Source organism: Passer domesticus, chromosome Z, assembly GCF_036417665.1.
Source record: "Passer domesticus isolate bPasDom1 chromosome Z, bPasDom1.hap1, whole genome shotgun sequence".
Taxonomy (NCBI): domain Eukaryota; kingdom Metazoa; phylum Chordata; class Aves; order Passeriformes; family Passeridae; genus Passer; species Passer domesticus.
Window position 1 is genome coordinate 57,770,917 of NC_087512.1, and position 12,042 is coordinate 57,782,958.

The 12,042-nt window shown below is 41.9% G+C and overlaps 1 protein-coding gene across 2 annotated transcripts; it reads right to left on the bottom strand.

The window, feature by feature from the left end:
- Positions 1–2,294: 2,294 nt before the first annotated feature.
- FAM174A (family with sequence similarity 174 member A) lies at positions 2,295–11,434 on the bottom strand. Of its 2 annotated transcripts, XR_010352813.1 has the most exons (4): positions 11,074–11,434; positions 6,268–6,402; positions 6,051–6,163; positions 2,295–2,856 (listed from the first exon to the last, which is right to left on the bottom strand). XR_010352813.1 is itself a non-coding variant. In XM_064403998.1 (3 exons), the coding sequence occupies exons 1-3, from the start codon at positions 11,382–11,384 to the stop codon at positions 2,835–2,837; spliced, it is 468 nt and encodes a 155-aa protein (XP_064260068.1). In that variant the 5' UTR covers positions 11,385–11,434; the 3' UTR covers positions 2,295–2,834. The 2 variants fall into 2 exon arrangements, 1 of the variants encoding a protein (XP_064260068.1); XM_064403998.1 differs by lacking the exon at positions 6,051–6,163.
- Positions 11,435–12,042: the final 608 nt, after the last annotated feature.

Consider the following 12,042-nt stretch of genomic DNA (forward strand, 5'->3'; position numbering starts at 1 on the left):
TCCCTTCTTATAATCTACTGGAAAGGCAGTAATTCTCTGAGCTAATTGCCAGTCCCCTGCCTGTGTGGCTTCCATTTTTATTTTTGCCCATGGATCAACATATTCTATTTCCAAATCAGAATCGCTGTCACTGCTGTCATCAGATGACGAGAAGTGAGAGCTATCAGGCCTTGCCTTATGTTTCTTATGGCTGGCTGGAGCTGCATTTGGCAGAGGTGCATGTGGCTGGACCGGGTATAAGGCAGCACATGGCAGGACGTGGCTACAGGAAGGCCGCATTGCCGAAGTGGCCGTGCAATGCGTGATACAGTACGCACAGGACTGGGGGGCGTGGGGAGGGGGGGCAGAACTGAAGGAAGTCTGGGGGGTCCCGACCGGGGGCTGCGGAGCGTGGGTATGGGGTTGCGCAGCGAGGGTATGGGGGCAGGGGAGGTGTGGGATGTAGGAGGCGGCGGGACTGGAAGAGGGTGCGGCGGATACGATTCCGGCGGCAGGCAAAGGCGCGATGGTGGGGGGGGGCGCGGATGCGCAGGCGGGCTGGTCCCCTGCCGCAGCAGGGACGGTGCCGGGGGCAGGGAAAGACGCGATGGTAGCGGGGGGGGGCGAGGGCGGGGGAGGGAGTGGGGGCGGACGCGGCAGGGACAGGAGGGATGGCAAAGGGGGTGGGGGGGGGCCCCAGCAGGGTCGGGGGGAGCAGGGGGAGGGGTGGGGTTTGGGTCGGTCCCGGCGGGAACTGGCGCAGATGCTCTCGGAGATAACACAGAGCAAGGAGGCGCACAGGGTGTGGCTCCCGAGGGGAAGGCGGGGGGGGAGGAGGGGGTGGGCAGGGGCCGTGGGCGCCCTGGGGTCGGGGGGTTGCGGCGCAGATGGCAGGGCACTAGAACCCAGCGGAGTGCTGGAATCCAGGGTGGAGGGGGTGTTATCTCCTCCATTAGCATTTGAAATAGGCGCTTCTGTTAAGTGAGATAAGAACTTTTCGTTTCGTTCGACAGAAGTTAGCCCTAAGGTTAAAATCTTTTTGTTAGTTTTTTCTACAGCTTTAGTGATAGCGTGAAACATAGGTAAAAACCGGGTTACAGAAAAGTCTTGGTTAGTTTGAAACTTATATATCGTGGTCCCAATTGTATCCCAAAAGGAGTCTAAGGTAATAGTCTGTGTATTAGTGTCTGGGAAGTGGCAGAGAATCCACTTTATAAAATGTTTCAGGTTAGTTTTTGAAAGGTTACCTTTAGAAAAAGAAAAGTTGTTAGAAGATAGGATTTCTAGGATTAGGGAATATAAATCTCTCTCGTTCTGGGATCGCTTACTAAGCTTTGATCCCATGTTTCAGTTCCCACCAGCAGAAAAAAGAGAAAAAAAAAGAAAAAAACCCAAAAAAAAAGGACCCAAGGAAAAATATTTTTGCGCGCAAGAGAGGCTGTGTTAAACTTACACTTTTCAGCCTGTTGTGGGTCAAAGTTCTGCTGGGGGTCGTCTGCTCATCAGCCTCCACGAACACTCGTGTGCTCAGGTATCGGGGTGCGGGTCGGCTGACCTCCTGTTCAGAAGAGTCCTTCTAAAACGAAGAGCTTCTCCTTCCAGGATCTCTGGCGAGCGGAGGCAGTGACAATTTCACAAAGAAATGCTGCTCCTCTGAAATGCCAGGTCCAGCATTCAGTTCCGCGGCCAGGCTATCACGGCGGTTCAGATGTCGGCCCAGGGGCCCCTCGCTGTTCGGGCGTCCGCTATGTTCGGTGCGCCAGCTATGGCCCCCAGGGGCAGCAGTCCAGCGGGGAGGCCGGTTGTCCAGGATAGCTCACGGAGGGTCCAGAATCGCCCAGCGGGGGGCTCAGGTAACCCAGGCAAGCTATAGTGATTCGCAGCTCAGCTCTTTAGTGATTTCAGCTCTTTCAGCTTGCCTGGGGCCGTCGCCCTAAGTATCGCCGCAGCAGACGCAGAGAGAGAGAGAGCAGCGCTGTGTGGGTTCCGCAGGGTTCTTTTATTGGGGTCTCCGCGAAGGTTCCAGTGACAGCTCTCCTCTGCCGAATGGGCAGAGTTTAGGGGTTTTTATACCTTACAGGGGGATTGAAAACTGTCCAATAGTAAGGGTCAGGGGAAAAGTGACCTATGGATATACAGAGAGATAACAGGGTCCCAAAGGCGGAAGAGAGGGGCTTCTAAAGCCTTAGTCATGCTGACTTTGGTATTTCCTAGCTCAGGCTTCTGATCTCCAGGGCCTTGCAGGCCTTGTGCCTGCTACATCCCAAGTATCCTTAAAACATACAGTGTTGGAGCATCACACTAAATGCGAGGAGCACTGTAAACACATTTTATTTTTTCACTGAAGTTTACATGAACAAAACATGTTAATTCAGCTTTTTTAATTCTCAACACAGAAGACAGTGGTTTGGCTTTTTATTGGTAAACAATATGTCATCTCCTCAATTAAAATAATGTTCTAACAATTCTGAGAAGTCCACAGTGGCTTTATTTACTTACAATTTAATATCAGAAGAAAAAATTAACATTCCAGGTTACTGTAGAAAAAAAAGTGTATACCACACTTGTAATGGCATACAAGACTTGTAACAAGCAAAAAATACCCTGTTTTACAAGTAATCTCCCTTTTAAATAGGTTTTTATCTTATCACAGTTAGTATTCTCTCCCCATAGGTTATACAATGAGAATCTCTATATACAAAAAGATACAACAAATTGATAATTACTTATTGCAAGATGCAAAAGGATGCCATAAAATACACAAATTAAATTAGTTTCCCCCCACTTGCATACCCTCTTGCTTCTTATTTCTCCCATAAAGCAGTCTTCTTCTCTGGTTCTAAGATTAAGTTCTTTCATTGAAAGGCACGTACTTCTCTACAACAGAAGAAACAGATGCATTAATCTGAAATGCCCTGTTTCAAGGCAAATTTAGCCTACGTATTTAAAAATGACACACTATGAAAGAACCCAGAGAGATGTGACATTTTATTATTAAATTTGACTGAAAAAACTCATAGTTACCATATTACTGTGAAGTAATGAATTCATTTAACCTTTCCAAATAGAGAGAAATCTCATTTACAAAAATAAAGAGGGATTTACCATGATAAATATATTTTGAAACTTCAAGGCTCATGAGTTCCTAGTGAAACTCTGGCAAGTCCTGGTAGCATTCCAGTTATGGAATATTAGAAAAAAAAAAAGAATAAATTCCTGTCCTTGTGCCTTGCAGCACTGAGCAAGTAGTTTCTGTGTGAAGTCATTCAATGAGGATTGTAAATTCAATGAGGATTGTAGTGTGATATAATTTTGAAAAACAAGAAATAGTGTACTGTCCCTCAGGCAGCATGTATGTAAAGTGGTATTGCAATAGAACAAAGGCTAGAATTTCACACTTGGGCATTTAATAGTAAGCTGTTGAGCTAAATGGCTAAAACCTACTGTTTTGGTAAACTGTCCCAGTCAGCAGCAGCACAGAGACTAGTTACATGGATGATGATCACAGTGGGAGTACACTTAAACTGTGTATATGTTACAGCTGAGGGCACCAGGGACCTTTTTTCATACAGCTCTGAAAGAAAACAGCAACCCTTGAAAGCAGTAATGTATCTGGACACCAGTATACTAACACTACCATGGTGATTTTTAGGAGAGAAGCCAGTTTCTCTGTCTAGTCCTGCAAAGAGTCTAACACAATTAACAGCTAACCCAAAATAAGCCTACAGGAATTTCTAATATAGGCACACTATTTTGTAGAGTATCACCTTAAAAAAGCTTGATATTTTCAAGCAAGAAAAATGAAAGCAGACTGGGTGCCACTACAGTCTTTTAACAGGTCACAAAGAAATTAGGAAAGAAGACATATTTTTATATATAAAACAATACTTTTTTATATATATACCAAAACTTGACTACTTTGATGTCAATAACAACTGTAAATGAACATGGAGAAAAGAATTTCCTGTTACTGTATTGTTTTTTAGTGCCTTCCATTATGAGTTGCAAGGGAAAGGAACTTAAGCACTAAATAAGCTCAACTGTTAAGTCTAAGTTAAGTAAAACTGCATGTTCTTTATTTAACAAAGCACTAAACTCAAATAAGTTTTGTTTACTAAAAGCCTCTCTTCCTTGTTCCCAGGTTTCAGGCCTGACTATATATTTCAGCTACCTTAAAAAAACCCAATTAACCATACCTCTGAATTACTATAAATGTCAGAACAAAGTGTAATGACATATCCCAAGAATATGCAAGTATCATTTTCATGATGTTGTCCTCAGCATCAAGTTGTCTTTGCTTACTTAAACATTTTGTATTCCCTTTGGTCATTGTGCTTAAGCAGTTATGTGAATACGGATTACTAAGTTTCAGTGCAGATGCAAACAAGCTGAAACAAGGGGTAATAAATTAACTTTTAAAAGTACATTCCCAATCGAGATTACAAAAAAGTACTCTAGTTTTCAAACTATCCTCCCAGCAACGATGTAGCTTTGCATAGTTTGCACACCATTTATCAAGCTGCTCTTATGGAGATTTATGGAGTAAATTCACATTGTTCAGCATTGCTTTCATCCTTTCATCATTTCATACAAAAAGTATGAAAATTTTAAAAGCTTCTTCCCATAAAACAGAACACAGGAAAATATCAATATACAAAACCAGAGAAAATTCACCATCTTCACTAAATCTAACTGAAGTCCTTGTTTTGATACTGGGAACTCAGGAAAACAAGAACTTCAATAATTTAAGCACATACTTTCAGAGCACTATTGAAACAACAGTTTAGATACTTCTACTATGAAATACTTCAACAAATTTTTCTTCTCCTTCAAAATGAAGTGTTTAGGAAACAGGAAGGCAGAAAAATCAGAAATAGGCTCTCTGAAAGTTATAATTCTGTGATACTGTTTGTTAATGAAGACTACCTATATTATCATTTTACTTCCTACTAAAAACATAGTCGATACTTTGTAAATAAGCATTTATAAGAGTATCATGTTAACTTCTCATCACATACCTCAACATAAACAAGTATGCTGAATTACAACAGAAGCTAAAAGATTTAAGGAAGATGTTGAGGGAATTCCTGGATATAATGTGACAATTACCTATTACATTTTACATATGTTGTGTGTATTATATATATGTACTGGAACAAGACTAGTAACACAGGGTAATGGTAAATGCCACATAATTCTAAAATGCAGAGGAATGCTAAGTTGAGATACTCTAGCTATTTTAATCTAGTGTGTGGGGGAGAAAAAAAATCAAGAGAGGCTTCTACTTATGAAAAAAAAAAATTAAATCAGCAAGATTTCCATTAAGGAAACAAAGCAGACTGAACATTTCTCTTCAAGTGCCAGAACTGCATCCAAAGTTCCTCCTGATAAAATGCATAACACCTGACATACCAATCCAATATTTTTAATTCAAGACATCATGTATTGCATTTATCAAACTGTTTTGCTTGAGATTGAATCCGATTTCACATTAAGCAGTGTGAATCAATTACTTGCTGTGATTGGAAGAATTAATCAGATCTCTTCTGACACTTTACAGTAGTCAAATAGACGTTACTATGAACTATTACTGTGATAATCCCATCAATTATTTTTATTGTATCTTCACACATGCAATGTGACAGCATTACTCAATAAGGAAAAAATTTAAGTGTGAATTGCATAAATTTAAATTCGAATTTATAATTTTTAAGGACACTGAGAAAACAGAACAAAAGTTCAAACAAAATTTGGTTTTGGAAGTTCAAACAAAATACAACAAAATTTTTCTGTGTCTACAAAGTTTCTGAGAACAGCTTAATATGAATCAGTCCAGCAGTACCAAATGTAAAACCTGGCGCAGGATCATCAGCAACTAACTGCTGACTACTTTAGCCATAAGAAAGCCAAATGAAGCAAAGCTGCTTGAAGCAGAACTCATAGGTGAGAATCCAAGAAATAACTGAGGAGCCTCCAAATTACAAAAAAAAAAGAGAAGAGAAAGGTAACAGCTAGTTGTTGATTTAACAACAAGCTTCAATGATACTGTATTTGTAACAAAAATATCCTACCTTCCTCTTCATTTCTCTGGAACTCACATGTTGAAGACAAATGGTGTTTATCTTCTTGACCACTAAATTCTTGCCCATTTAAAATTCAAGTGATCTTGACATCCCTTCTCCAACTATGCATATGAAACACAGTAGTGAGCTTTCTCAGAGAAACTGCTTATCACCCACACTCCTTCACTTCTATAGCTAGAAGTACATTCAGGTTCTAAATACAAACCTTCGAGGATGGCTGGCATCAAATAGTGTTGTATCATCATCATCATCATCTTGTTCTAACGGAGTCAACTCCATGTTTTCTATGTTCGTATCCAGAACTCCGTATCTTCGGGTTTTTCTATTTTGCCTTCTGAGCCTGAAAAGTATTTTAAAACATTCAAGTAATGTAAATCTTTTGCTACCTTCTGATCCAATAATGTAAAATACTGCTATATTGATACTTAGTGTAAGTTTTCTAAAATCTATGGTAAAATGGTAAATGTACATGCTTAGCTCTATGAAATTTAGAGGTCTGACAATTCTAAGTGTCAACAGTTTGCATGAAATTATTAAGGCCACTAAGAGTGTCATCTGTAGTTTTGTACAGGATTAATGTAGTGAATACAAAATGGCACTTAGCATCTAAATATAAGAGCCAAATAAAAATATATGCAAAAGCATACTTCTACTGAGAAAAAATTGCCTTGCTACATATTCTCTATGTGTCTTACATATCTGTAAAGAATAGCAGATCAAATCAGGTAGAAACAAAACACAGCTATAGCAAAGCTGTAACTTGTAACATAAGTTATGGCTGACACTAGAGATTTTTATTATAATTTGTGAAGTCTTTTATAGATATCAAAAAATCACCTATAATTACACTTCAGAATAAGACAGATCTTGTAGAGTCAATGTCTTGTCTGCTTCACAAAGCACAGAAGGAAGAGTCAGTAATTCATGTTTCAGGATTAAGGCACAGTGCTTATCACAGACAAGCAGTCTGTCTGCACCTGCTTTTTTCACTCTCCACAGCTTTCAGCATGGGCTTGGGTCCTACGTGCATCAGCCACACAATGAACCATTCCTTTGGCTTTCCTAAACTACTCTTTCACCCATGGAACAAGCCTTGCTCAAGTTCCGGAACTCAGACCAGTAGCCACTCACCAAACACTGTGCAAAGACATCTGTTTACAGAATGTTGACAGAGTCACCTTCAGTAACGGGCTAACAAATACATGAAAGCTATAGGACTTTAAAAAAACCAAAGAATTTGTGTCTAGGTACTTAGTGCTAAAAGCAAAGGTGGTAACAGGTCTTTCATTTAGAAATTCCAGAATTTACAACCCAAGCTAGGTGCCTACAAAACATGTTTACAACATTCAGGAACTTCAACACAGAGCATTTCTGTGCTATTATAAAATAAATTTACTAATATTACAATATTATAGTATTGCTATCATATTACATACAACACATTATACTATACTATTGTATACTGTGCATAGTGACTTCTCTGTCCCACGTTTAGGCACCATTTTAACCTTTTTGTAAGAGATATCAAATACAATACCGAGATTCTCAGCTTCAAATCCTGCCCTGAAACTCTAGTGCACTTACACAACTTGTTTAAATACCCTTCTTGAAAGAACACACAACAGCATTCAATCTTGGTTTATCTTTTCACTACACTCCAATGTATAAAATGTTTCTCCTTTTGGAACTGAGAAGTAAATGTAACCTTGTAAGAATGGGAAGGAGATAAAGTACATACCATTCTTCAAAGTTCTCAAATTTCTAATGTTATAAGAAATAATTAACATGGCCATTTCCTCGACTCTCAATTATTACGTGAAAATGCAGCAACTGTTATCGCAGGCATTTGAGTGCTTCAGACCAGAACAAAATACCATAAGAAAGCCAAATGATTTTTCATTTAAAGCTAAGGCTACTACCAAAACCAAAAATTTCACTTTTCAGTTCGAGACAAAGTCTTTTCCATGTTCTTCATTTATTTAATCTGGTTTTTATTCCTCAACATAGAAAGAAGTTCTAAAGAAGTTCTACTTCAAAGCACCAAGTAGAATAAAATTCTAAAACTTTTAAGATGACAGTATGATGAAAATAGGGTTGTTTCTTACATATTGTACCTTTTGGTTTTCACTACAGTAGAAGTTAAGCAATTGGGACTACGACAAGCATTGTGAATAGCCTAGCAGATAAGAATCTATTTTAAACACACACACACACACCAAAAAAAAAAAATTAAGAAGAGGTAGTACATGCTACTCAAACAGTCAATATTTCTGTCAATTTCACTCTACATTTTACCTTTTTCCCTACATTTTACCTTTTTCCCTTAATGGATTAAAATGGAAAGTAAGTGGCTACTGTGATTTGGGAGTAACCTAGGACAATCATGGCAAATGTCTAGGTTGTAGAAAATGCAAATAAAACTTATCACAAAGTTGGCACAGATTTTAGATTCAAGCAAATCCTGTTGAAAAAACACTAATCACTTGCAACTCAAACCCTTCTCTGTGTAAGTAGTTTTAAAACTACAGCTGTAGGAATAGTGGAGATGCTTACTCAACAAGCATGTATGGTCATAGCCATGACTCTAAAGCAGTGTCCTGAGTGTTAACAAAAATAATTTAAGATCTTTTACTCTGTGACTGACAACCGCTCAATTGGAAGGGACCTACAACTACTATCACGTCAACTGCCTGATCAATCCAAAATTTAAAGCATGGGTATTGTCCAAATACCTCTTAAACACTGATCCCCTTTCTAAGAAGCCTGCTCCAGCCATTGACCACACTACCTGTAAAAAAATGCTTCCTAATGTCCAATTTATACTTCTCTTGGTGCAACTTTGAATCATTCCCATGCATCCTATAGCTAGGATCTCAGCAAGAAGGGATATGCATCTCCTTCCTCAAGGACCAATGGCACCTCAGGGAGCAATGAGGTCACACCTCAGGCCTCATCTCTCAGCTGCTCCTCAGAGGACAGGCCTTCAAGCTCATTCATCAGCTTGGTTCTCCAGTCCGGTTGTATTCATGTCTTAGTATGCTTCTTACTGTACACAGTTACTCACAAGAAGTGACAATGCTGAATAAAGTTGGACAATCTCCTCTCTTGACTGTTTGGCTGTGCTGTGTGAGATGCACCCAAGGGTGAAGTTGCCCTCCTGGCTGCCAGGGCACATGTTGGCTCATACTGAGCTTGCTGTTAACCAGCACCCTGAGATCCCTTTCTGCATGGCTGCTCTACAGTTGCTTCTCTCCCAAGTAAAACTAGTATCCTGTTCCAGCTGCAGAGCCCAGCATTTGTTCTCGTTATATGTCCTTCCACTGGTGATTGCCCAATGGCCAATCTATCTAGATTCCTGTGCAAGGCCTCTTGCACCTTGAGAGATGCAACTGCACCTCCCAGTTTCGTGTCATCAGCAAAGTTGCTAATGGCCATCCAACTCCTGTCTCTAGATAAGAGTATTGAGCAAAACTGGCCCTAGAACTGAGACCTGAGGAGCAGGTGACTGGGCACCAGCCTGATGCACCCCTCCTTACTACAACCCTATGAGCCCTCTCATTTAGCTGTCTCTTCTACTAGTGCACCACAAATTTGCTCACCCCACAGCTACAGAGCTTGTCCAGAAGGGTACTGTGAAGAACAGCACCAAAAGCCTTACTAAAATCCAGAAACACTACACACTTTCTTCCCTTAATCCACTGGGCAAGCAAGAAAGTAGAAAGTTTGCAAAAAAGTTTTTACATCTTACAACAAGATATGCCTTCATACCAAGGAAACCTATTCAAAAAATAGGTCATTTGCACTTAATCCTTGTATTTCTTATATAATCACTGCAAGAACATTTCAGCTACAGGTTCAAATTCAAAAACATACACTTTACCTATTCCAAAATTCAGAAGCAAGATGGAATTACAGAATAATGTGAGGTGTAAAGTTTCCAGTTTACAGAAGCACCTAGAAGACAGCACTCCAGCTGCAAATGCAGAATAGCAAAACAGGTATACTGCCAAAACCAGAATATCAAGTAATTACTACTCATCCAGAAAATAATGGCAATAGATGAAAATTTTCCTCTCCAGCTCCTGCACTGACAGACTTTTATTTATCTATTTGGCCTTTCCACAGTACTCCTCACATCTCCAAATCCAAAAGGCTGGTATTACAAGACACATTAACACTGAAAAGTGCCCTCAAGGCTTCTCAAGAGTGATTTGCAAGAAGTATGAAACAATCAAAATATCCTAGTTTACTTGGACTTTGTATCTTAGTACATGATACACAAAGAACAGTCCTTCAACTGCCTTTCTAAACTAAATGATGCAGATATTAGACACAATAGGTATATCTAAATGTAATGAAAAGTACATGGAGAACTTGGTCCATAACTGAGGTGCTTTATGCATAATCATACATTTGGGCCTTGCTCTGAAGAATTCAAGTTATTAAAGCATGAGAGAGAGAAGTAAAACTACCAGGACAAAAAAATACAGGGACAAACAATGTACTTAACTGCAAAAGCACATTGAGATACGTGAGAAACAGAAAGACAGGTAAGTGGTAGCAAGCTTCCTAAGTGCCCTTTTCTTTAAAAGACACAAAATAGGTTAATTTAACTGTGAAAGAAAGCACAGAAGAAAGATGTTTACTGACAAAGTCGGGGAGGACAGCTTTGGTCGTTTAGCGATACAAAAGTTTGCAAACTTATCAAAAATCACTCCAAGAACATACAAAATAAATTTAGATGGGCTGACGGATGCCAGCAGCGACAAGTCCACCCGGAGGGCACAGGAGGGAGTCGGGAAAGGCCCAACACTGATGCGCGATTCTCTGTGACGCGAGCAGAGCAGACCGAGCTGCTCGCTACCCACACCGGGGAGACTGCACCGGGAGCTTCCCAGAGCAGTCGGGCGCCACTCGCCGGCCCCACAAGGAGGCGCGGGGTCGACATACTCCGCAGCCCCGGCCGCGCAGCTGCGCACCCGGGGCTCACACACCCGCTCCCAGCCCTCACCGCACGGTCCGGATCACGAAGTAGACGATGAGGGCGGCGCTGGCCAGCACCAGCACGGAGAGGGCGCGCTGGGTCATGGGCTGGCCCTGCTCGGGCGGCGCCGACACCTCGGCCAGGCGGCTACTGCTGCTGCTGCTGTTGCTGCTGCTCCGCGTGGAAGCCCCGCCGGCCGCCTCCGTTGGGCGCGGGGAAGCGGTGGCGGCGTCCCGGGGGCCTGGGGCCGCAGCCTCCCCGCAGCGGGCGGCCTCCAGCAGCACCAGTAACACCAGCAGCGGCCCCACCAGGAGCCGCAGCAGCGCCGGCGACCGCATCTCCCCGGGCCTCCCGCCCAACACGGCCGCGCAGCGCGGCCGCCGGAAGCGGAAGCCCCTCCACTCCCTCTCCTAGGTGGTCAGTAGAGCTTGAGCGCGAGTGAGGGGCTGCTTCGGATGTAACAAATTTAAGGCGGGGTAGTTTTGTGGGGGTTTTTTGTGATTTTTTTTTTTTTTACCAGTCCTCTGTTTTAGCCCGATTCTATGTACAAAAGAACCGAAATTTTATAACTGACTTTAGTGAAAACACAAATGTTACGGAAACTTCCCAGTGTGACTATTTATGAGACTCCCTGGCAGCCAATTCCCAATGTCAGAGCTGCCACTGCTGACACCGAAGCCCCTTCGCAGCAGCGGACCCAGTGACCCGATGTGTCCCCCCTTATCTCCCCACACACACCACTCACGCGGTCAGTCCGGATTTCCCACAGCAGTCTCAGATGCCTTGTTTGTTGACGGTGCAAGACCTGGTACTCCGATGCTGCCGAGCTACCTGTAGTAGATGTATTCCTCAACAATAAGAAAAAGGATGATTTGGAAAGTGGTAGATCCTGAAAACTCTAATTTTTGCTTCAGCTGTGGTCCAGTGGTGGAAAGACCAAGAAAGGGCTGTTTCTAGACGGACCACAGCTGAAGATGATGGAAGAGTCAGTGTATT

Bases quoted from the DNA above. Each gene is read 5' to 3' on its own strand.
- FAM174A (XM_064403998.1), bottom strand. From the start codon at position 11,384: ATGCGGTCGCCGGCGCTGCTGCGGCTCCTGGTGGGGCCGCTGCTGGTG. The intron at 6,403-11,073 runs GTGAGGGCTGGG...AATACTTTTCAG, and splicing joins TTCGTGATCCGGACCGTGCG to GCTCAGAAGGCAAAATAGAA. The intron at 2,857-6,267 runs GTTTGTATTTAG...CTTCTGTTGTAG, and splicing joins GATGCCAGCCATCCTCGAAG to AGAAGTACGTGCCTTTCAAT.